This window comes from Vulpes vulpes, chromosome 15, assembly GCF_048418805.1.
Source record: "Vulpes vulpes isolate BD-2025 chromosome 15, VulVul3, whole genome shotgun sequence".
Taxonomy (NCBI): Eukaryota; Metazoa; Chordata; class Mammalia; order Carnivora; family Canidae; genus Vulpes; species Vulpes vulpes.
In genome coordinates, this window is record NC_132794.1 from 72619551 (window position 1) to 72645725 (window position 26175).

At 40.6% G+C, this 26175-nt stretch overlaps 1 protein-coding gene across 1 annotated transcript in view; it reads left to right on the forward strand.

Annotated features, from left to right (window-relative positions):
- The first annotated feature begins 4277 nt into the window (after positions 1 to 4277).
- The window catches only part of SPESP1 (sperm equatorial segment protein 1), a 28066-nt gene continuing 6168 nt past the window's right edge, over positions 4278 to 26175 (forward strand). The window contains exon 1 of the mRNA XM_026014060.2: positions 4278 to 4501. Within this exon, the coding sequence (XP_025869845.1) occupies positions 4432 to 4501 (70 nt within the window). The 5' untranslated portion in view covers positions 4278 to 4431. The remainder of the gene's footprint in view (positions 4502 to 26175) is intronic.

Genomic DNA, 26175 nt, shown 5'->3' on the forward strand with positions numbered 1-26175 from the left:
GAAGGGTAGAGAAGGGTAGATTCATTCACTTAGAAAATATTGAATTTCAACTATTTTCCCAGGCACTGTGCCAAAAGCTGTTAGGAAGTGACATTTGAGATCTGAGATCTGAAAATTGCACTGGCATTAAGTAAAGCAAGGACTATGGTCAGAGCTGCTCTGTGCATTGAACAGTGACAAGGATTGAGGAAATGATCTGTGGTGATGGGGACAGAACTTCACAAATATGCTTCATTCTTCAGGGAGAAATAGGCTAGCTAACCTTAGCCTATTAATTCAAATCCATTGGGTTAACAAGAGAAAGAATACAGAACAGGTAAATGTGGGCTTTAGGTACACACAAGGGGTATAGGGAAAGTTCTAGGTGGGGACAGAGAGGGAGAGTAATAAGAGCTCTTTGCCTCACTGAAAAACAAAGTGAAACAGGTAAGAGGACAAGATACCATATTTAACATGGTTGGTCCTTAAATATGATGACACCCAGTATTAATAAGTCTTTATAATTATGTAACTTTTTATTTTAGAGAGAGAGGGAAAGCATGCATGAGCAGGTGGGTCTGAGAGGGGCATAGGGAGAGGATCTTAAGCAGGCTCCACATCCAGCAAGGAGCCTGATATAAGGCTTGATCTCATGACCCTGAGATCATGGCTTGAACCAAAATGGAATTGGGTGCTCAACCCACTGAGCCATGCAGGCGCCCCTTAAGTCATTATATTATTGATGAGTATGGAAATTGATGCATTCCATTTGACAGCAATCTACAATTAGAAATTTATTGTCCAAGATTACTTGTAGTGGTATATAGAGAAAAGAGTAGATGAGACCAGTGCCATGCCTTCATCTGGGCTTAAATAATGGCATCAGAGACACTTGAGAGCTGAGTTTCTTGAAATTGAAATTTGTGCTGGGAGTTGTCTCTGCAGTTGAGTGACTTAGCTCCTTTTAGGATTCTGTAAAAGCCTACATAAAAAATCCCAACCTTTTAATTTCCTCTGAACTCAAACATGCATTTATTGAACAACTTGTGAATGCAAGACTTTGGCTGGGCTGGGGAGGGTGCCCAGAGATAACTTAGGCCTGCTTTTCTGACCTCAAAGATTTTGGTCTAGAGAGGACTGACTTGTAAAAATAAAACACAGTAATTAAATGGGGGGAAAAGGCTATAATATAGCTTTGTGGAAATATGGGATAGGGAAAATAAAATATATTCTAATTGGAGGGATGAGGAAGGGGTAGGTTTCTAGCAGATGTGGCATTTGGGCCTTGAAACACAAGTGAATTTTAATAGGTCTGGGAGGGTCAGAGGAAGGACGGGTTGGTGTCTCTTCCTTTAGGTTGAAGAGCATGAACTGTTATGTTAGGCTTTATTGAGCACCAACAAGGTGCTGTGTGAAATGAAGAAGCATAAGAACCACCATTAAAGGATGATACAATATATCCCTGAGGAAAAAAATCATATAATGTTAAATGATACTGTGTGATCAAGTATCAGAACAGTTACAGAGTCCAGAAGTGAAGCACAGATAAGGGCCAAATACAATTTTTTGGGTAGAAATTACTCGCTTTAAAAATATTTCAGTGAAGGGCTCCTGGTGGCTTAGTTGGTTAAATATCTGACTCTTGGACTTCAGCTCAGGTCATGATCTCAGAGCTGTGAGATTGAGCCTGGCATTGAGCATCCACACTGGGCATGGAACCTGCTCAAGATTCTCTCTTTCCATCTCTCCCTCCTTCACCCTCTCTAAAAAAATTTTTTTTCAATGAAATCAGCAGGAGAAAGCATGAGGCATAAGATGCATATTACTTTTACCATTACTTCTCCAAGCTTCTAGATTTTGTAAAAAGTTTTTATTTTTCATTACATGAAAAATGCATAATACATAATACAATTTTGTTTGAAAAAATTCAAGGGATAAGAAAAAAATTAAGAGTAAAAAAGAAAAATTCTTCCTTCAAAATCTCCCCTTTTCCACCCAATCTCATTTCTTTCCTTAAGGTGACCACTGATACCTCAGTGATGGAATAAAAGGTAGTGGGACAAGGAAACCCAGGGAGGGTAAGACCTCAGGTAATACCTCAAATATAACCCACTACGGTGGAAAGACCTCCACACAAACTGAATATACCTCATGAATACCATTTTAATACTTGCCCAGTATTCTTTTTCTTTTTTAATTTTTTTTTTAATTTTACTTTTTTATTTGAGAGAGAGCACAAGCAGGGGGAACAGCAGAGGGAGAAGCAGACTCCCTGCTGAGCAGGAAGCCTGATCTGGGGCTTGATCCCAGGACTCCAGGATAATGACCTGAGCTGAAGGCAGATGCTTAACCAAACCACCCAGGTGCCTCTAGTTGCCCAATATTCTGACAATATTTTGGAACATTTATTTAGAAAAAACTTTATACCATTCTCTTATTTTTTTGCTTAAATTATAGACGATGATCCATTACGGCTATTTTCGGACATATACCCCACTACATTTATGTTATATCATTTACATCATAGTATAGTTAAGGCTTTTGGCATATATTCCAAATTGCTTTTCAAATAGTTCTAAGTATTTATTCTAGACGGCTGCTAGTGCACCGGGAGGGCACACCTGCATCAAGACTCCTGCATCAACCTTGAAAAAACTGTCTGTACTAGCTGACACCATATCCTCAGCTCTTAATCATTCCTTGACTCATGTGGTCTGGCTTCTGCCCAAACCAGTCCACTGAAACTGCTTCTGTCAAGGATCTGTTGCTAATGGAAGTTCTCTTGTTTGACTTCTCAGAGGCATGGGACAGCCTTAGACTCCTCTCCCACAAAGCTTCCATTCTCTCCTGCTTTTCCTCTCCCCACTTTACATCTCCTTTGCAAGTCCATCCTCCTCCTTCTGGCCTGCCATGTTTTCCAGGCATCTGACTAGGCCTAAGGGCCTTCACCTCTCAAAGCTCTGCCCAGGCAATCCCACACATCCCGCCTTCTAGATGCTGATGCCTCCTACATCTTCCTCTTCATCTCAGCTGTCTCTAGAGCCCCACATTTATGGGCTCACTGGATAGGCTCCCTCAGTAGCAGGCCCCAAGCCCGTCTCAACAGAACTATGTTAAAAAATAAACTTCTCGGGCAGCACGGGTGGCTCAGCGGTTTAGCACCTGCCTTCAGCCCAGGGCCTGATCCTGGAGACCCGGGATCGAGTCCCACATCAGGCTCCCTCTCTCTCTGTGTCTCTCATGAATAAATAAAATCTAAAACAAAACAAAACAAAAAAACCTAAACTCTTCCTCCATCACCCACAACTTCTGTATTCCCCGTCTCACACCACATGCAAGGCGCTCAAGCCAGAAAAATGAGCATGACCTCCTTCTCCCTCGGGGCTCACATTCAGACAATTTCCCAGTCTCTCAATCTCTTTTCCGCTGGCCCCATGTGCCCAGTCTCCGTCGTCAATTCCTGCCTGGAATCCTGGAACAATCTTCTCCCCTGGCTCCCCGCCTCTTCCTCCCGCCTCCTTCCCTCCGACCCATCCTCGACCCATCAAGGAGACCCTTCTGAAATGCAAATCTCATCACACCTTTCCCCCAGCGTTAGACCTTGCCGCAGCATGGAACCTATGCCCTTTTGCCTCCTGAAGCAGAGATACGGGTGCGCATGAACTTTTGGATATTCTCCTCTCGTGAAATTTATTCTCGGTGGTGTCGTTCTGTGCACTTTAACACCTGCGGAGAGTCTGAGGCCACAACTCTCCGCCACTCCAAACCACACCCTCATCCTATCCTTTTATAGCCACGTTCTCCCCCATCCCTAAGCCCAGACAACCGCAGGCCTATTCACCATAGCTTGTCTCCAGACTTTGTCTTTTAAAAAAGGAGGGGGGGACGGGGGAGGGGGGAGAACTTTGGAAAAAGCAAAACAAACCCAAGCCCCTGAACGCGGCTTTAAAGCCTACGCAGCTCTCCTCCCTCCCCTCCAACACCTGCACCACCACCACCACCACCACCACCACCACCTCCCCAGCCTTTGGCTGCAATTAGGCGGGACTATTTCCGGTTGCTGCGGGGAGCGTCCAGCTCTCCCCGGTGCGGGGACCCTGCTCCCCGCCGTCTTTGGGGCGGGGGTGCCTCCTCCGTGCTCCCCAGCGCATCCCGGACCCCGCAGCTGCAGGACTCGCCCCCGCAGCTGGACGTTCGCAGCCGCGCGCGCCGCCGAGGTTGAGCGCGCATGCGCACCGCGGCGTGGGCGGAGCGGCGTGGCCCCGCCCCCTGCGCGCCGCTCGCGCTCCCCTCCCCCACCCTGGCTGCGCCTGCGCGCTGGGGGCAACCGTTGCAGGGCGCCGACGGCCCCGAGGCGGCGACGGTCGCCGCAGACGCCCCCTGGTTTCGGCGCTGAGGTACCCGGCCCGGCGGCCCAGGACGTTCCCGTCGCATGGCGGAGTGCTGCGGACGATGCCCATGACGTCCTTGGTCCTCGTAGCAGCGCTGTTGCTCTGGCCTTCGTCCGTGCCGGCCTATCCGAGTGAGTGAGCGCCCTGCGGCGGCACAGGGGACGCCTCTGAGGGAAGCCCCGCCGCCCCCCGGGGCCCTACAAGGGGCGGGGCCCGGGCCTGACCCGCGGGGTACCTGGAGCCTCTGACCCCCCGTGACCCCTGCGGTTGACCTCTCGCCCCCTTTGGCCAGAGTCTCCGCACGTGGGACAAGACGAGGGGGCGGGGGGCTCTGCACGCTGCGAGCCGGTGGGCCCCTGCGGCCTGTTCTGCATGGCTGGCTGACCCAGAGTGGTGGTTGTTTTTTGTTTTTTTTTTTTTTTTTTACATTTTTAAAGGTGCACACAAAAATGTAATGCCTCCAGACACGTGGGAAACTATGACATTTCCAGGTGACGGGTAGTTTTATTGGGACACAGCCACGCTCGTTCCCTTCAGGACTTGCCCACGGCTGCTTTCCCGCGTGAACAGCCGCAGAATTAGGTCGCTGGCCCAGAGACAGACGGGGTGGCCTGCAAAGCCTCAAGAACTTAACCCTGTCTGACCTTTTACAGGAAAAAAAAAAAAAAAACAGGAAAAAAAAAAAAACGGTCTGTCCTTACCCGCTGTGGCAAACCCCTGGAGAGCGTGTGTATCGTGGTGCCTGTCGGGGGCACCCACCGACCCCGTTACCCCATTAGGCGCTCCTGCGGCTCCTCCTCCAGTGCACGCGGCATTCACAGCCTCATTCATTTAAGCGGAAGTGAAACTTTAATAAGAGGACTTGTTCCTGAAAACCAGTAAAGGTCAGAAATCAAAGCCGGCCGCGGCTACGCTGTTAACGTGCGGACGTGAGGCGGTGTTTTACGTGGAGTGTCCGGTACCTGTTGTTTCACGTAGGACTGACCCTGAGCCCAGAGGCTCGTCCGTCTAGTCCACGGTGACAATTTAGTGACGTTGGGGTTGGTTTAACCGGAAAAAAGGTTTGACAGGTAGGTGTGAAAAAACTACCAAGGAGCATGCCGGTTAGGAAGCGCTGCGTTTCAGAGTTGAGAAAGGTCTTGGTTAAAACTTACATTTAAAAAATGAAAATATGGGGGACCCGGGATCGAATCCCACGTCGGGCTCCTTGCATGGAGCCTGCTTCTCCCTCTGCCTGTGTCTCTGCCTCTCTCTCTCTCTCTCTCTCTCTCTGTGTGTGTCTCATGAATAAATAAATAAAATCTTTTATAAAAAATGAAAATACAACCTGCATCATTCCTGGTAGTGAGAAAAATTCTGGATAAAGTGTCCTAGAGAACCAAAGTTAGCCCTTTAAACACCAGCACTTAACGACTGTTAGATTGTTTTAGAGACGGCTTTGTAAAATGTTTCTTCTTTACCGTAAAGAAAGAGACACCCCGAAGATGACACCTTTCTTGATGTCTGATGGTCGTTATTACTAACCTCAGTTATTGCATTTTTGGTAGCTGTAGATCAGTGAGTCACAACTGACATGTATGGAGACTTTAGTTGAAGTGACATTGATACGGTCACAAGGGGCACCTGGGTGGCTCGGCCGTTGAGCGTCTGCCTTTGGCTCAGGTGGTGGGTCCTGGGGTCCTGGGATCGAGTCCCGCATGGTCCCGCATCGGGCTCCCTGCATGGAGCCTGCTTTTCTGTCTGCCTGTTCTCTCTGCCTTTCTCTCTGCATCTCTCATGAATAAATAAATCTTTTTTTAAAAAATTACTGTCACATAGTAGTACACTCTGGGATTGCTGGATCCTCACTTAAGTCTGCAGTCTCCTGCCTAAGTGCATCATTTCATGGCCAATTCTTTTCTTTATGCCCTCTTCCTTAAGCTTTCTTAAGGCTTGCAGGAAATGAAAAGATACTTCTCAGAAAAAAGGGCAGTTTTGTGTTAAATATGTAGATGGCCCAAGACAGAAGGAAAATATATACAGATCATAGAAGACATCTTGAAAATGTAATTTACTTCTTTTCCACAGAAGTGGATTAAGAGATATGTAGGGCAATGTTAGTATGGCTACTTTCTCTAATTTTTTTTCTCTAAGTAATTTTATTTATTTATTGGAATAAGTACACCAGGAGAAACCAGGCTTATCCTTGTGTTTGATTTAAATGAGATTTTTCTTGGGACGCCTGGGTGGCTCAGCAGTTGAGCGTCTGCCTTTAGCCCAGGGTGTGATCCCAGAGACCTAAGATCGAATCCCAGGTAGGGCTCCCTGCATGGAGCCTGCTTGTCCCTCTGCCTGTGTCTCTGTCTCTCTTTGTGTCTCTCATGAATAAATAAATAGAATCTTTAAAAAAAAAAAAAGATTTTCCCTATGTTACATGGCCACTATTCCAACATTTGTTGGCAAAAGAATCATATAAAAAATGCTCCACATAGCTTTTTATAATGAAAATTGCAGCTTTGACTTTTTTTTCTAGCATGCTAAGCTTTAAGGTTATCTTATACAGAGATCATGGGTATTAAGTAATTATATTTGTTGAAAACCTCAGTACTTCTTTTAACTGTCCATACCTTTCTAATAAGCTCAACCCAAGTTTAGCTAGTACTGGCTTAATCTAAATTCAGTTTGATATGAATAAGGCTTGGGTATACAGCAGTCTACATTCCTGTACATGCAAACACAGCCTGATGGTGGTGGATAAACACTTTTTACTATATACTTAAATTTATATACATTCAGTTAATTTTCTTATATCTGATTTTTCCATAGTTTTGGTTTTAAATATTTTCCAAATTTAAAAATGATAGCTCTTTAATGTATATGCAGTGTATGACTTGCTTTACTTCTTTTTTTTTTTAAAGATTTTATTTATTTATTTGAGAGAGAGAGCAAATACAAGTGGGGATAGGGGCAGAGGAAGAGGGAGAAGCAGACTCCCCACTGAGCAGGGAGCCCAATTCAGGCTCCATCCCAGGACCCTGAGATCATGACCCGAGCTGAAGGCAGATGCCACCCAGGTGCCTCTGCTTTACTTCTTAATGAGAATTCTTGTTGCTTTAAAAAAAAAAAAAAAAAAAAAACTCCTAAGGTATCATTTACATAATAGTTATATATTCGGATACTATTATGTAATTTGCCTTTTATAATTTTAATTCACCAAATATTCATGAGCCTGAAGCTACAAACACAAGAATGTGAAATATTAGCTTTTGGGCTCTTTTTTAATATTTCATGAATAAATTGTTTTTTCCTGATTATCTCTTTGAATCAGTCAGCAAAAGTAGAGTTAATGATACAGGATTGTTTTAAGCTCATTTAAGAAGACCTCTTAACTTGCTTCTCCAGATTAGTGTCTAAAGAAGACTCAATTATGTGTGTTTATTGGCATATATTTGTCCTTAGGAAGGCCTTTGTCCTAATAGACCACAAAAGGCAAGGGAGTAGTAACACAGCAAACAGCAATAATTGTTGAAATGTGTTGGTAAATACATTCAAAAGAAAAGCAGATACCTTTTGTCTCCAGTTCAAAAATAAAATTCACTACTAAGGTTGCAATTTCCCTTTACACTGTTTCAAGGCCCAAGGCTATAGCACTGGGAGGGTCTCTCAGATCTGTAGATGGAAGGCCATAACACACTTCATTAATGTTTTAGATAATGAGGAGCATGTTACCTAATAGGTGAATGTCCAGAGGGTTGCTTTTGGGGGGCATAGTAGTAGTTGCACTAGTCTGTCCTTCAAATGTTTTATCGGAAAAAAGTACTGTCTTTCTGTTCCTTTGATAGGCTTTCATGTGTTTTTTTAAAGACTTCTTTTTTTCTGATATTAGCTGGTTATCCCAACACCACTTTGTATCTTCCCTATTCTGAATGGGTTTGACCATCCTTCCAAGGAGACAGTAGTTAGAACGTAGTATTAGAGACCAAAATATCTGGGATACATACCAGATATTGTTATTTAGGTCATTTTATTGAACAGAACTAAAAGAGATCTATTTCAAAGTCATGAGTTTGATTCTAATTAAATTTTAACATTACTCCTGGAATAATTTGTTTTTTAACTTTTTACTGGAACAAAATTTGTATCCGTTTTTGTAAAGAAAATTTGGAGTGTGTGGCTGGCTCAGTTGGTGGAGCATGTGACTTGATCTGGGGGTTGTGAATTCAAGCCCCATATTGGGGGTATAGAGATTACTTAAAAATAAAATCTCAGGGACGCCTGGGTGGCTCAGCAGTGGAGTGCCTGCCCTCGGCCCAGGGCATGATCCTGGAGTCCCAGGATTGAGTCCCACATTGGGCTCCCTGCTTCTCTCTACCTGTGTCTCTCATACATAAATAAATAAAAATCTTTAAAATAAAATCAAATAAAATCTTTAAATAAATAAATAAAAATACAGTTTAATGAAGCTGTTTTGGTTATGTGTTGCAGGGTACAGATCACCTCCCAGATTTATTATTTCACATGATTCTATGGGATGATTGATTAAGGCAGTTCTGCCTCAAATGGTGGATTTAAGGTCACTTATTCAGCTGGAAGCTCAACTAGAATGAGAATATCCAAAATGGCCTCTTGTCTTCCAAGGTCTTTCTCTACATGACTTATCTTTTAGTAGTCTCACCCAAATGTCATTCTACCATGGCAGCTTGCTTCTAAGAGGGAGCTGTATAAACCGCCAGTATGCAAGCTCTTATCAGGCCTATGCTGTGTCAGACTTGCTGATGTCTCCATAGGCCAAGACAGTCACCTTGGGCAGGACCATATACACTATGGGAATACACTAACCAAGAACATAAATACCAAGAAGTGCAAAGCCATAAGGTTAAATTCCTTCCCCCCCACCAAGCTTTATTGAGGTATAATTGACAAAATTCAACTATATTGAAAGTATACAATGTGATAATTTGATATATGTTTACATTGTGAAAGGATTCCCACCACTGAGTTAATTAGTATGTCACCTCACTTAATTATAATTACCTTTGTGTGTATCATCAATCATATTCACAATGTTGTACATTAGATCCTCAGGCCTTACTCATCTTATAACTGAAAGTTTGTACCCTTTTACTAGACTATTTCTTCTACCCCCAAACCTGAAGGTGTATTTCTTTAACTGGAACACTTAATTAATGTGAACAAAATTACTTGTTTTGTCTGTCAGCAAAAATTTAAATCAACAAATTATAGGAAAACTCCTAGATGAATAATGTAATGTTTCCCTTTGTGACCATTCTTTGATCTCCGTGGTTTCTCCTGAGAATTCAAACTGCCATTCAGATTTTTTTTCCCACTACAGAGAAGGTGTTATTTCTTTCTTCATTCAAGATTTTTTTCTTTGTCTTTAGTATTCAGAAGTTTGGCCATATGTCTTGGCATGGATTTCTTTTGGTTTGTTCTGTTTGAGGTTCACTTAGCTTTTTGAATCTGTAAGCTCATGTGGTTTTGTTTTGTTTTGTTTTGCCAAACATGGGATTATTTTCAGCCGTTTTATGTCTTTGAGTACTTTTTCAGACTCACCATCTTACTTCTTTACTTCCAAGATATGGATGACATGAATGTTAGGTCCTTTTGTTATACCCCCACACGTCTCTGAGGCTCTGTCCATTTCTTTTTCAGTCCATTTTCTGTTTTTCATGTCAAGTATTTGCCATTGTTCTGTCTTCCAGTTCATAGATTCTTTCCTCTGTCCCCTACATTCTGTTGTTGAGCCTATCAAGTTTTTTTCATTTCAATCTTTGTGTTTTTCAGTTTATAATGTCAGTTTGGTTCTTCTTTATACTATTTCTTTTGCTGAGATTTTCTAGTTATTTGCTGAGAGTTTCTATTTTTCTTTCTTTTTTAAAAATGTATTTATTTTAGAGAGAGAGAGGGTGCAAGCAAGGGGTGGGTGGGTAGAGGGAGAGGGAGAGAAGCATACTCCTCACTTAGCATAGACCCTGATGCAAGGCTTGATCCCAGGACCCTGAGATCATGATCCGGGCTGAAATCAAGAGTCGGATGTCCAATCTACTGAGCCACCCAGGTGCCCCAAGACTTTCTATTTTTCAGTTGTGTCAAGCATGTCTATAATTACTTGTTCAAGCATTTTTACGATGACTGCTTTTAAATGCCTGTCAGATGATTCTAACATTTGTGTCATCTTTGTGTTGGTATCTGTTGACTGCTTTTTCTCATTCAAATAGAGATTTTATTAGTTCTTATTGTGACCATTGGCTTTTGATTAAAACCTGGACAATTTGGGTTTTATATTGTAAGACTCTGGATCTTATTTAAATATTCTGTTACAGGGCAGCCTGGGTGGCTCAGCGGTTTAGCGCCGCCTTCAGTCCAGGGCGTGATCCTGGAGACCCAGGATCAAGTCCCAGGTCAGGCTCCCTGTGTGGAGCCTGCTTCTCTCTCTGCCTGTGTCTCTGTGTCTCTATTTATGAATACACAAATAAAATCTTTTTAAAGAATAAATCTTTTGTTACAGATTTAAATAGGCCTCTGACACCACAAGGTGGAGATGAAGGTCCCAGCTCCTCACACAGCCTTCTTTACTGGAAGAGAAGGTATCAGTTCATACTTGGTAGCAACACTTCTAGGGGTTAAGGGTAGAGGGGTTGGATCACATGGCTGAAGCCTGATGAGGGTAAAAGTCTGAGTTTTCCACTCAACGTTTGCTAGTGGCTGTAGGGCTACAAAGTTTTCTGTGGTGTTTGACTGGAATAGAGTGGTTATTGCCTAAAAGTTTTGTCTTGCTAGGCTACTCTTTTACTTGTCCTTTGGCTAGAGAGCGCAGTCTTGGAGACTTTTTTGTCTGTGTCCATTGATGTTTCTGGGTTGCTGGCTTCTCCAGTCCCTCGTCTAGAGTATGTATGGCAAAAAGAAAACCCAGGGAACTCATTGGTGTATTATTCCTCAGATCTTAAAGTTCCAAGTTGGTCTGTCTTCTCTCTACCTTTCAGAATGTGCATTTATATTATGTCCAGGGTTTTTAACTGTGCTTAGTAGGAAGACTAGGGGGAAAGTACATGTTCTCTATCTTTTTGGAAGTGAAAATCAGATACATGGTTTTAAAACATTTTATTTGGGACCTATGGAAGAGATAATATACTTTGCAAATAAACAAGAATACCTAAGTAGAGGATACATTGGAATTATGTGATGACCTGTTTTTATTTTTAATTTTGGCCCAAATATATTGGAATTAGGCTTGCAGTGCTTTTGTTTGTATTACTTTCCAGTTTGTATATAACACAGTAGATATTAGAAAGGAGAGAGAAGTCTTAAGTGTACATCAGACGTCTAAATTGTTAAGTAGAATTTTATCTGACTAGTGATTCATAGTACTCCACCTAAATAATGTACAGATAATGTAAATAAATTCAATATTTTGAGAGTCTATCTAAAAATCCAAGTTTTCAGTTTTATAGCCAATCAACCAGTGTACATTACTAGCAGCATTCATTTTAATTTACAAGGAGTTTGATGCCAAATCTTAATGCTTTCTCTCAAGTCTTTAGCCAAATACATGTTATTAGTTTAAATATTAGCTTATAGGTCCATAATTTAAAATGGTCCAAAATATAACCAAGTTAATATCAAAATAAAATACAATTCATATTAAATATTATCAGAGAATTACAACACTTTACACTATACCTAAAACATTTTAATGGAAAAATGCTAATGGTCATTATGATCTTAAAATATTGTGTAGGTTTCATAGTAACTAATTTTTAAGACATTAGATACTTGGTTTATAGCACATTTCAAGTGAAATTGCATATTCACATTATAATTATATGTTTTTCAATATACTTCTCAAAAAGCTTAGATTTTTTTTTTTTAAGATTTTGTTTATTTATTCATGAGAGACACAGAGAGAGAGGCAGAGACACGGGCAGAGGGAGAAGCAGGCTCCATGCAGGGAGCCCGACGTGGGACTCGATCCCGGGTCTCCAGGATCAGGCCCCGGGCTGAAAGCAGCCCTAAACCGCTGAGCCACCCGGGCTGCCCAAAGCTTAGATATTTTAGCTTCAGTGCAAAAATCCAAATTCTGTGTAGATTTGAATATACCCTAATTACTTTCCATTTTTGTATTCTGTGATAACAACATTATCACCACACAAATGAAACATAAAAAATGCTTTTTTAAAAAGTAAAATTTTTTATATAAGACCTACCTAAATTTTACCAATGTTCTTCTGGAATTTTAAATGGTAGCATTAAGTAAGAAACTCCCCAAAGAAATATTGAAATAACCTAGTTTTATTGTAGACCTGTATCTTATTTTCCTTTAAAGTAAAAATCTTTCCTATAGAAGTTCCCAAATTTGAATTACATATATATTTTTTAAAAACTAGGGCAGCCGGGGTGGCTCAGCAGTTCAGAGCCGCTTTCAGCCCAGGGTGTGATCCTGGAGACCTGGGATTGAGTTCCATGTCAGACTCCCTGCATGGAAACTGCTTCTCCCTCTGCCTGTGTTGTTGCCTCTTTCTCTGTCTCACTGTGTCTGTGTCTCGAATGAATGAATGAATGAATGAATAATCTTTTTTTAAAAATTAAAATAAAATAACAATTATATGGCTCCTCCTTTTTTTAACCAAAGAAGAGGTGGGAGTGGTTTAGTTCTCCTTTTTAATTCAGCTTAGAAACTATTGAATCTTTGCCCAAGATTTAAGGTGACATATTTTTCCTTTCTTAAAAACTTTAGTCTCAGAGAAACTAGGTATATTATTGTATAAGATTTATAATATTAGCATTTTATTACTATCATATTTTATTGTAATTTTTGGCATGCTGTCACTTTTTAGGAGCATAGAGTCTTTTAATTTTTTTTCATTTTTGAGTAAAGTTTTTCTGGGAAAAAAAATTGTTAAAATAGGTCATGCATAATACATTTTAGTTTTACCAATTAGGAAATCCCTCCAGAAACAAATAAGGGTGTATAGCCTTTTGGATTTTTACAAAAAAAAACACATCTATATATATCCATTCTTTTAAATAGACATTGTAGAAGAAATTATTAGCTTTTTTACACCCGTTACCAATTGAAGTTTTAAGTATGCAATTGGATATTTTAATTTATGCTTGATAATATGTTTTTAAGAACATGAGACTTCCAAACATCATTTTTAAAGCTCAATTGGTTTGTAATATATTTGCATAGATAATAGAGCATTAGGTTTTCTTGGGGTGGTTTATGATGTAGTTTCACTAAAAAAGAAAAGCCACATAATTTACATGTGTTAAAAACCAATATTTATTGTTTAAAATGAGTGACTAGAGCTAAAAATCATACTTTTTATTTTAAAAATTTGTAATATCTCTAGCCACAGAAATCATAATTCCTCAGCTGAGATGGGGAAATCAAACCACTCCTAACTCTTTGGTAGAAGAAAAATATCTTATGAGCTCTACTGTCATATCCATAATCTTAAATTTAAGATATTTTATATTAATTTTGTCATAGTTCAAAATAATAAAATTTATGGCATAATGAAACTTGGAAATATAGCTCAGTTTATAGAATATCTTCAATTAGTTCTACTAACTGAAATGAAAATAACATCTATTGATAAAATCAATTTTTTGATAAAATCAAATTTTTATAAACTAGTTCTTTAAAAATGATTTTTTTGTTTTATCTTTCTGTTAATATCCAATAACTCTAATTCAAAAAAGAGTGATAAGCATGACATATTTTAAATTTCATTTATTTATTCATGAGAGACAGAGAATGAGACAGAGAGAGAGAGAGAGAGAGAGAGAGGCAGAGACACAGGCAGAGGGAGAAGCAGGCTCCATGCAGGGAGCCTGATGTGGGACTCGATCCCAGGTCTCCAGGATCACGCCCTGGGCTGAAGGCAGGTGCTAAACTGCTGAGCCACCCGGGCTGCCCATAAGCATGACATTTTAAGTATATATGTACGATAAAGTACACAAGTCACAGGCTTAATGAATTTTTATGGTTAATGTCCCTGTATAACCAATGCCTGAACCAAGTGGCAAAATATTACTAGCCTAGACTAGTTTACAAGTATTTTATTTTAATGCATGTAGCTATTTAAAATCTTGCATAGAGGGGTGTTTGGGTGGCTCAGTTGGTTAAGCTATAGACTCTTGATTTTGGCTCAGGTCATGATCTTGGGGTCGTGAGATCGAGCCCCTTGTCTGGCTGAGCCCAGAGTCTGCTTAAGATTCTGTCTCTTCCTCTGTGCCTCCCACCACTCACTTGCTCTCACTTGCATGCTTGCTCTCTCTAATAAAGAAATTCTTTAAAAAAATAAGTAAGTAAATAAATAAAAATAAAATCTTTCATACAAATTTAAGTAACTGAAATTTCCTAAATTTCTTACATTTCCAAAACTAGGTTTCTCCAGAAAGAACTTAGAGAGAAAGACTATTCATATAACCACATGAATCATTAGGTTAACCAAATAAGATTCTTGAATGACAGATCAAATGACTTGTATTTTTCATCTATCTCGAAGTGTACTAAAAAAAGAAAAGGCTTCTTTTAAACTCTAGTACTGTAATGCTGCTACCAAGAAAAAATTGTCAATTAAAACATTAACAATCTGGGATCCCTGGGTGGCGCAGCGGTTTGGCGCCTGCCTTTGGCCCAGGGCGCGATCCTGGAGACCCGGGATCGAGTCCCACGTCGGGCTCCCGGTGCGTGGAGCCTGCTTCTCCCTCTCCCTGTGTCTCTGCCTCTCTCTCTCTCTCTGTGACTATCATAAATAAAAATTAAAAAAAAAATAAATTAAAAAAAATAAAAAAATAAAACATTAACAATCTCAAATGAAAATTAAGGAATTAGAATAGAGAATATATCAGACTGTAGTGTGTTTAACAACAAAACAGTTTTAAAAATTACATACAACCCCAAACAAGATAATTTGTTCACTAGTTGGAGTAGAATGTAGTCAGATTATCCAAAAGCAGTTTCAATGTTCAACCTTGTTATTCAGTCAGTATTTTTGTAGTAAGTTTTAATATTAATAAATTGTTATTGACAGAACCAATAATTATGTCAGTTTTAATCAAGATTTCCAGCTAAAGTAATAGTTGTATGGCTTATTATAAAAGGGAATGCAATTATAATTTAGAGGAGGGTTTAAAATTCAGGTAGATGTGCTTTAAATTAATGTTAAAAGTCAATTGGAAAAGATGACTTAAAATTAATGTCTGTACATATATATTTTTTACTTCTGTTAACTGAGATGGCCTAATAACAATGTCACTCTGTAATGCTGTTTTTGATATGTGCTTCAAGCCCTCAGATTTTTGTCTTTAATATTTTCCACAAAAAGAAACTAAGACTCCTTGAATAGATAGCTGATTTCTGTCTTTTGGGAAATAAAGTACAGATTGAAGGGGTAAGGATGAGAGTGGAGCAGGATGGCAGGGGGTCAAGCAGCAGTAACTACTGGAGAACAAGCAAGGATCCTTTAAAAATTCAGAGGTTCTCTCAAAAGGATACAGGAGACAGCTTTCAGTGGCTCCAACTGGCTAAGTTGTGACCATTTGAACATAAAAAAAGAAATTTATAATAACTGTTAAAAAGTATATGAGTCATAATGAAACTCAAAAGTGTAATAACTACTTTTCAAATACTTAATAGTTGGGTAAATTTTACTTACATGTTTAAAGATAGTTTACATTTAATTTTATTTATGTGACCCAAATAGGCATGGTATTTCTTTACACAAAAACTAATACAAATCAGTGCTTACAAGAAGATCTTACTTTCTCCCTGTAAAATATTTATGGACATGCCCATGATTCTTTTATCAACCTCCCCTAACCCAGAGGCTACCCCCCACACACAGGATTCACATATTAGAAGATATGCTGCATATTATTTCAGACATTAATGAAATGTGTCAAGATGGTCTGTTTACACTAAGGTGCTCTCCCAACTGGTCCTGATAGTTATACCACAACAGGATGAAGAGAACTTGATGCCAAAGCCAAGTGACCTCTTAAATGTGCTTGAAACATACAAAATTATGCTTTTTATTTGCATTTGTTTGCTTGTTGATGTGTTTGTTAGTTGTTGCTGATGGCTATTTTAACTTTTCTTCTTGCCTTTTGTGGTTCTTAAAAAGAATGGAGTAGATGAATACATCCCCACAATGTTAGAAGCCAGGAACTTACATGCTAGGCCTTCTGCTTTCCTGGTCCAAAATAATCTTGCCCTGAGAATTTCATTTGTACCATTTGGTCCTAGGTGATAAAATGAGAAATAATTTTTGTTGCTTACTCTTCAATGAAAAATACCTAATTTTTTAGATTCTTGACTTTGTGGTTTCAAGGCCAAGAACACTTAATGACTTAAAAATGCCTAAGAGGCGTATTTCAATAAAAAAATTATTTAATTTTTTTTAAAGATTTCATTTATTTATTCATGAGAGACACAGAGAGAGAGGCAGAGACATAGGCAGAGGCAGAAGCAGGCTCCCCGTGGGGAGCCCAATGCAGAACTTGATCCCAGGACCCTGGGATTACAACCTGAGCCAAAGGCTCAATCGCTGAGCCACCCAGGTGTCCCTTAGTAAAAAATTTAAATGTTGATCAAATGTAATAGCTGTTAGAGAAATACAAGTCAAAAACTCAATGTGCTACGACTTAACCCCCACCCCCAAGGGTGGCTAGTCAAAAGGACAGATAATAAGTATTGAGATGATAGGGAGAAATTGGAACCCTCATGCATTGTTACAGGTGGGAATGCAGCTGCTTTGGCAGTTCCTCAAGGGTTAAACATAGTATTACCATATAATTCAGTAACTCCACTCCCAGACATGTGTTCAAGAGAAGTAAAAACACACATCCACATAAAAACTTGTACATGAACATGACAGCATTACCCATTATCACTAAAAAGTAGAAACAAGCCAAATGTGTAGCAACTGATGAATTCATCAACAAAATGTGGTATGTGCATACAATGGAATATTATTTGACCATAAAAAGGAATGAAATACTGACATCTACTACAATATGGATGAGTTATAAAAATATTATACTAAGTAAAAGAAGCCAGTTACAAAAGAACTCATTGTTTAATTTCTATGAAACATCAAGAATAGGCAAATCCATAGACAGAAAGTAGATTAGTGTTTGTCTAAGGCTGAGGGAAATGGGGAATGGGTTTATTTGGGGGATGATGAAACTGTTTTAAACTTAGATTGTGGTGATGGTTGCACAACTGTGAATATACTAGACACCATTGAACTGTATACTTTAGAATATATAAAAGATAAGTTATGAAGACATTTTAATCATAGTAATAACCCTTAGAGATTTTTAATCCCCAAGGTTGTAATTTACTTAAAGTTATGTTAATGAAGTGTTACCCTAGATATTAAAAAAAATCTAATAAAAGAAAATTAACAGAACTTAAATTTAGTTAAATTTATGTAATCTAAATTTGTATTAGGCCATTTAGTAAAGGCCAGTTAGAAGAAGTGTAGGGGGGCAGCCCCGGTGGCTCAGTGGCTCAGTGGTTTAGTGCTGCCTACAGCCAAGGGTGTGATCCTGGAGACCCCTGATGGAGTCCCATGTCAGGCTCCCTGCATGGAACCTGCTTCTCCCTCTGCCTGTGTCTCTGCCTCTCTATTTCTCTCTGTGTCTCTGATAAATAAATAAAATCTTTAAAAAAAAAAAAAAAGTGTAGGGACTTTCTGAAAATTGGGGCTATTTAACTACAATATTTATAATGTTGTTGATAAACCTCAGACTTAGAAATTTAGAAAAATATAAAAACTGCTACCTTTGCCTAAAATAAGAGAACTTTTTTTTTAGGTCCAGATTTTCTCTCTAATAATTATTGTACAATTAGCTAAAAAATGAAACCGAACAAACAAAACTCCAAACCAAAACAAAAGACCATCTTTATTATTTTTTTTAATTTTTATTTATTTATGATAGTCACAGAGAGAGAGAGAGAGAGGCAGAGACACAGGCAGAGGGAGAAGCAGGCTCCATGCACCGGGAGCCCGACGTGGGATTCGATCCCGGGTCTCCAGGATCGCGCCCTGGGCCAAAGGCAGGCGCCAAACCGCTGCGCCACCCAGGGATCCCAAAAGACCATCTTTAGACCAGCAGATTTATTTTAAACGTAACGTGGCATTTAGTTTCCTTCTACAGCATTCTTACAGAATTTTATGAAATTTTTCTTTTACCTGTGATTATTTCCTTAAGATAAATTAGTGGAGGTACAATTAATTTACATACTTGCCAGCATTTGGTTCATCCATTCAGTCATTCATTTAACCAGTACTTTTTGACTGTCTGCTATGAGTGTAGGCACTGGGTAGATCAGGGGATATAGAGAACAAAGCAGACATGGTCACAGCTTGCAAAGAGCTCACAATATGTAGTAATTAAAAAACATTAAGCACATATAGTTAAGATTATCTTAAATTCTGTAAAGAAAAGATCAGTTTGCTAGTGAGAAACTACTGAAGGATCTGGGGATCATAAAAGAAGTAAAGTTACTTTTTTTTTTAAAGTAGGCTCCACACCCAACCCAGAGCTCAGTGTGGGGCTTGAACTCATGACCCTCAGATTGAGACCTGGGCTTGATCAAGAGTCAGATGCTTAATTGACTTCCAGGTGCCCCAGGAAGTTACTTCTTTTACTAAGAAAATAACTATACATATGCCAATCCTAGGTTTTATTGTTTTTTAAAAATTTTACCTACTTGACTGACAAAATAAAGTTTGTTTTTAACTTGCATTTCTTTTATGAACAATGAACTTTAGCAACTTTTCATGCTAACTGGCTTTTATTTCTTAGACTCTCTTCTGTCTTTAATTGGCCATTCTATGAGAAGGAAATACTTATTTTGTGGGGTTTTTTTTTTTTTGCACATCAAATGCCTGATTTATTTATTTATTTATTTTAATAAATTTATTTTTTATTGGTGTTCAATTTACCAACATACAGAATAACACCCAGTGCTCATCCCATCAAGTGCCCCCCTCAGTGCCCGTCACCCATTCACCCCCACCCCCCACCCTCCTCCCCTTCCACCACCCCTAGTTCGTTTCCCAGAGTTAGGAGTCTTTATGTTCTGTCTCACTTTCTGGTATTTCTCACACATTTCTTCTCCCTTCCCATATATTCCCTTTCACTATCATTTATATTCCCCAAATGAATGAGAACATATAATGTTTGTCCTTCTCCAATTGACTTACTTCACTCAGCATAATACCCTCCAGGTCCATCCACGTTGAAGCAAATGGTGGGTATTTGTCGTTTCTAATGGCTGAGTAATATTCCATTGTATACATAGACCACATCTTCTTTATCCATTCATCTTTCGATGGACATCGAGGCTCCTTCCACAGTTTAGCTATTGTGGACATTGCTGCTATAAACATCGGGGTGCAGGTGTCCCAGCGTTTCACTGCATCTGTATCTTTGGGGTAAATCCCCAACAGTGCAATTGCTGGGTCGTAGGGCAGGTCTATTTTTAACTCTTTGAGGAACCTCCACACAGTTTTCCAGAGTGGCTGCACCATTTCACATTCCCACCAACAGTGTAAGAGGGTTCCCTTTTCTCCGCATCCTCTCCAACATTTGTCGTTTCCTGCCTTGTTAATTTTCCCCATTCTCACTGGTGCGAGGTGGTATCTCATTGTGGTTTTGATTTGTATTTCCCTGATGGCAAGTGATGCAGAGCATTTTCTCATGTGCATGTTGGCCATGTCTATGTCTTCCTCTGTGAGATTTCTCTTCATGTCTTTTGCCCATTTCATGATTGGATTGTTTGTTTCTTTGGTGTTGAGTTTAATAAATTCTTTATAGATCTTGGAAACTAGCCCTTTATCTGATACATCATTTGCAAATATCTTCTCCTATTCTGTAGGTTGTCTTTTAGTTTTGTTGATTGTATCCTTTGCTGTGCAGAAGCTTCTTATCTTGATGAAGTCCCAATAGTTCATTTTTGCTTTTGTTTCTTTTGCCTTGGTGGATGTATCTTGCAAGAAGTTACTGTGGCTGAGTTCAAAAAGGGTGTTGCCTGTGTTCTCCTCTAGGATTTTGATGGAATCTTGTCTCACATTTAGATCTTTCATCCATTTTGAGTTTATCTTTGTGTATGGTGAAAGAGAGTGGTCTAGTTTCATTCTTCTGCATGTGGATGTCCAATTTTCCCAGCACCATTTATTGAAGAGACTGTCTTTCTTCCAATGGATAGTCTTTCCTCCTTTATCGAATATTAGTTGACCATAAAGTTGAGGGTCCACTTCTGGATTCTCTATTCTGTTCCATTGATCTATGTGTCTGTTTTTGTGCCAGTACCACACTGTCTTGATGACCACAACTTTGTAGTACAACCTGAAATCTGGCATTGTGATGCCCCCAGCTATGGTTTTCTTTTTTAAAATTCCCCTGGCTATTTGGGGAATTTGATTCCACACAAATCTTAAAATAATTTGTTCTAACTCTCTGAAGAAAGTCCATGGTATTTTGATAGGGATTGCATTAAACGTGTAAATTGCCCTGGGTAACATTGACATTTTCACAATATTAATTCTGCCAATCCATGAGCATGGAATATTTTTCCATCTCTTTGTGTCTTCCTCAATTTCTTTCAGAAGTGTTCTATAGTTTTTAGGGTATAGATCCTTTACCTCTTTGGGTAAGTTTATTCCTAGGTATCTTATGCTTTTGGGTGCAATTGTAAATGGGATTGACTCCTTAATTTCTCTTTCTTCAGTCTCATTGTTAGTGTATAGAAATGCCATTGATTTCTGGGCATTGATTTTGTATCCTGCCACGCTACCAAATTTCTGTATGAGTTCTAGCAATCTTGGGGTGGAGGCTTTTGGGTTTTCTATGTAGAGTATCATGTCATCGGCGAAGAGGGAGAGTTTGACTTCTTCTTTGCCAATTTGAATGCCTTTAATGTCTTTTTGTTGTCTGATTGCTGAGGCGAGGACTTCCAGAACTATGTTGAACAGCAGTGGTGAGAGTGGACATCCCTGTCTTGTTCCTGATCTTAGGGGAAAGGCTACCAGTGCTTCCCCATTGAGAATGATATTTGCTGTGGGCTTTTCGTAAATGGCTTTTAAGATGTCGAGGAAAGTTCCCTCTATCCCAACACTCTGAAGGGTTTTGATCAGGAATGGATGCTGTATTTTGTCAAATGCTTTCTCTGCATCTAATGAGAGTATCATATGGTTCTTGGTTTTTCTCTTGCTGATATGATGAATCACATTGATGGTTTTACGAGTGTTGAACCAGCCTTGTGTCCCAGGGATAAATCCTACTTGGTCATGGTGAATAATTTTCTTAATGTGTTGTTGGATCCTATTGGCTAGTATCTTGTTGAGAATTTTTGCATCCATGTTCATCAGGGATATTGGTCTATAATTCTCCTTTTTGGTGGGGTCTTTGTCTGGTTTCGGAATTAAGGTGATGCTGGCCTCATAGAACGAATTTGGAAGTACTCCATCTCTTTCTATCTTTCCAAACAGCTTTAGTAGAATAGGTATGATTTCTTCTTTAAACGTTTGATAGAATTCCCCTGGGAAGCCATCTGGCCCTGGACTCTTGTGTCTTGGGAGGTTTTTGATGACTGCTTCAATTTCCTCCCTGGTTATTGGCCTGTTCAGGTTTTCTATTTCTTCCTGCTCCAGTTTTGGTAGTTTGTGGCTTTCCAGGAATGCGTCCATTTCTTCTAGATTTCCTAATTTATTGGCGTACAGCTGTTCATAATATGTTTTTAAAATCGTTTGTATTTCCTTGGTGTTGGTAGTGATGTCCCCTTTCTCATTCATGATTTTATTAATTTGAGTCTTCTCTCTCTTCTTTTTAATAAGGTTGGCTAATGGGATCCCTGGGTGGCGCAGCGGTTTGGCGCCTGCCTTTGGCTCAGGGCGCGATCCTGGAGACCCGGGATCGAATCCCACGTCGGGCTCCCGGTGCATGGAGCCTGCTTCTCCCTCTGCCTGTGTCTCTGCCTCTCTCTATCTCTCTGTGACTATCATAAATAAATAAAAATTTAAAAAAAAAATAAGGTTGGCTAATGGTTTATCTATCTTATTAATTCTTTCAAAGAACCAACTCCTGGTTCTGTTGATCTGTTCCACAGTTCTTTTGGTCTCGATATCATTGAGTTCTGCTCGAATTTTAATTAACTGTCTTCTTCTGCTGGGGGTGGGGTCTATTTGTTGCTTTTTCTCTAGTTCCTTTATGTGTAAGGTGAGCTTTTGAATTTGAGATCTTTCCAGTTTTTGAATGGATGCTTGTATTGCGATGTATTTCCCCCTCAGGACTGCTTTTGCTGCATCCCAAAGATTTTGAACGGTTGTATCTTCATTCTCATTAGTTTCCATGAATCTTTTTAATTCTTCCTTAATTTCCTGGTTGACCTTTTCATCTTTTAGCAGGAGGGTCCTTAACCTCCACGTGTTTGTGGTCCTTCCATACTTCTTGTTGTGATTAAGTTCTAATTTCAAGGCATTATGGTCTGAGAATATACAGGGGACTATCCCGATCTTTTGGTATCGGTTCAGACCCGATTTGTGACCCAGTATGTGGTCTATTCTGGAGAAAGTTCCATGTGCACTTGAGAAGAATGTGTATTCAGTTGAGTTTGGATGTAAAGTTCTGTAGATATCTGTGAAATCCATCTGGTCCAGTGTATCATTTAAAGCTCTCGTTTCTTTGGAGATGTTGTGCTTAGAAGACCTATCCAGGGTAGAAAGAGCTAGATTGAAGTCACCAAGTATAAGTGTATTATTATCAAGGTATTTCTTGAGTTTGGTTATTAATTGGTTTAAATATTTGGCAGCTCCCACATTCGGGGCATATATATTGAGGATTGTTAAGTCCTCTTGTTGGATAGATCCTTTGAGTATGAGATAGTGTCCCTCTTCATCTCTCACTATAGTCTTTGGGGTAAATTTTAATTTATCTGATATAAGGATGGCAACCCCTGCTTTCTTTTGAGGACCATTTGAATGGTAAATGGTTCTCCACCCTTTTATTTTCAGGTTGTAGGTGTCCTTCTGTCTAAAATGAGTCTCTTGTAGACAGCAAATAGATGGGTCCTGCTTTTTTATCCAGTCTGAAACCCTGTGCCTTTTGATGGGGTCATTAAGCCCGTTCACGTTCAGAGTTACTATTGATAGATATGAGTTTAGTGTCATCATATCTATTCAGTCCTTGTTTTTGTGGATTGTTCCACTGAACTTCTTCTTAAAGGGGAATTTTAAGAGCCCCCCTTAAAATTTCTTGCAGAGCTGGTTTGGAGGTTACATATTCTTTCAGTTCCTGCCTGTCTTGGAAGCTCTTTATCTCTCCTTCCATTTTGAATGAAAGCCTTGCTGGGTAAAGTATTCTTGGTTGCATGTTCTTTTCATTTAGGACCCTGAATATATCCTGCCAACCCTTTCTGGCCTGCCAGGTCTCTGTGGAGAGGTCTGCTGTTACCCTAATATTCCTCCCCATAAAAGTCAGGGACTTTTTTTCTCTTGCTGCTTTAAGGATCTTCTCCTTATCTTTGGAATTTGCAAGCTTCACTATTAAATGTTGAGGTGTTGAACGGTTTTTATTGATTTTAGGGGGGGATCTCTCTATTTCCTGGATCTGAATGCCTGTTTCCCTTCCCAGATTAGGAAAGTTTTCAGCTAGGATTTGTTCAAATACATATTCTGGCCCTCTGTCCCTTTCGGCGCCCTCAGGAACCCCAATTAAACGTAGGTTTTTCTTCCTCAGGCTGTCATTTATTTCCCATAATCTATCCTCATGATCTTTTAATTGCTTGTCTCTTTTTTCCTCAGTTTCCCTCTTTGCCATCAACTTGTCTTCTATGTCACTCACTCGTTCTTCCACCTCGTTAACCCTCGTCGTTAGGACTTCTAGCTTGGATTGCATCTCATTTAATTGATTTTTAATTTCTGCCTGATTGGATCTAAATTCTGCAGTCATGAAGTCTCTTGAGTCCTTTATGGTTTTTTCTAGAGCCACCAGTAGCTGTAAAATAGTGCTTCTGAATTGGCTTTCTGACATTGAATTGTAATCCATATTTTGTAACTCTGTGGGAGAGTGGGCTGTTTCTGATTCTTTTTTTTGAGGTGAGGTTTTCCTTCTAGTCATTTTGCTCAGTGCAGAGTGGCCAAAAACAAGTTGTATTGAGAAAAAGAGAGAGAAGGAAAGAAAAGAGAAAAAGAAAAAAGAGAAAGAAGAAAAAAAAGGGGAAAAAGAGAAGAAAAAGAAAGAAAACGAAAGAAAGGAGAAAAAAAGGGGTGGGGTGGGGTGGGGGAAGCAATCAGAAATCAAGAAGAAAGAGAGAAAAAAAAGCACAAAACAAAACAAAAAAACAAAAAAACAAAAACAAAAAACACGGGGGAGTATCTTCCGATTCTGTACACTTTAAGTCCCTTGACTTCCCTTGGAACTGGTCCGTCTCGCTGGTCTTCTGGGGGAGGGGCCTGCTGTGCTGATTCTCAGGTGTTAGCACTTGGGGGAGCTGCTCTGCCCCTGCCTGGTGCAGGGCTCAGTGGGGGGTCGTTCACCCCGTGAGGCCCCGGGAGGAAGCCACAGTGGCGGGGGCAGCTCTGGGACCCTGGAGTCAGCCCCCACAGTAGCTCCGGGGCTCTCCATCTGCAGGGCCTGGGGGCTCCGGGGCGGGGCGCTGATATGCTCAGTTCCAGGCAGGAGCGTCCTTGCTGTCCTGGGCCCTCCCGGCCTCTGCCTGTCCCTGGGGGAGGCCGGATCCTGGGCTGTGTCCCGGCGCCCTGTGCTCTGGAGCCTGCGCTGTTGGATTCGCGCTCCCGCTCCGCAGCCCCCTCCGCGGAGCCGCCGCCCGAGCCCCTCCGAGCTGTTCCCGGAGCCGCGCAGCCCCCTCCGCGCGGAGCTTCTTCCTCCGCCCGAGCCGCCGCCGCTGAGCTGTTCCCGGAGCCCCGCAGCCCCCTCCGCGGAGCCGCAGCCCGAGCCCCTCCGAGCTGCTCCGGGTCCCGCCGAGCGCTGCAGCCCTTAGGGAGCTCGGCGCACTCTCCGGGGCGCAGGTGCCTGTTAGTGTCCCAGGGAGCCCGAGGGCATCCCCGCCTTTCTGGGGATCCTGCTCCAACTCCCTGCGAGCCCCTTTCCCCCGGGAAGGTCGGTGCAGCTCCTGCTCCTCCGGGACGGGGCTCTCCTGTCCTGGGGACACTCGCCCCGGCCTCAGCCCGGCTCCTCGCGGGGCCCCTCCCCCTTGGAGGCCTTTTGTGTCTTTATTTCTTTTTCCCCGTCTTCCTACCTTGATAGAAGCGCGAGCTTCTCACTGTAGCGTTCCAGCGGGTCTCTCTTTAAATCTCAGGCCGAATTCGTAGATTTTCAGGATGATTGGATGGTTTTCTAGGTAATTTGTTGAGGACAATTGACTTGGAGACCCTGCTCTGCCGCCATCTTGCCCCTCCCCCCCTATTTTCCTTTTTAAAATGTGAGTTTTAAAGGTTGACTATAGTAAGCGATTGGGTGTGTGTGTTTGTGTATTTTTAGAGAGTAAAATATATATAAGTAAGTGTCAAGTTCCCTTTAATGATCAATTTTAATCTCATTTCCTCTCCTCAGAATCAATGTAGTATAAACTCTGAGGGTTGTGGGGTTTTTGTTTTTTGTTTTGTTTTGTTTGTTTGTTTTGTAATGCTAGTGCCAAACTTAAGCTTTGATTGTAGAGGCATTCATTTCAAAGAGCTGTCCCTGTCAAAGACCATTAGCTTAAACACGTTGCCAGCCACTTGCCTAGATAAAGAGCCGCGCCACCTCTCCCTACTGAGGCTCC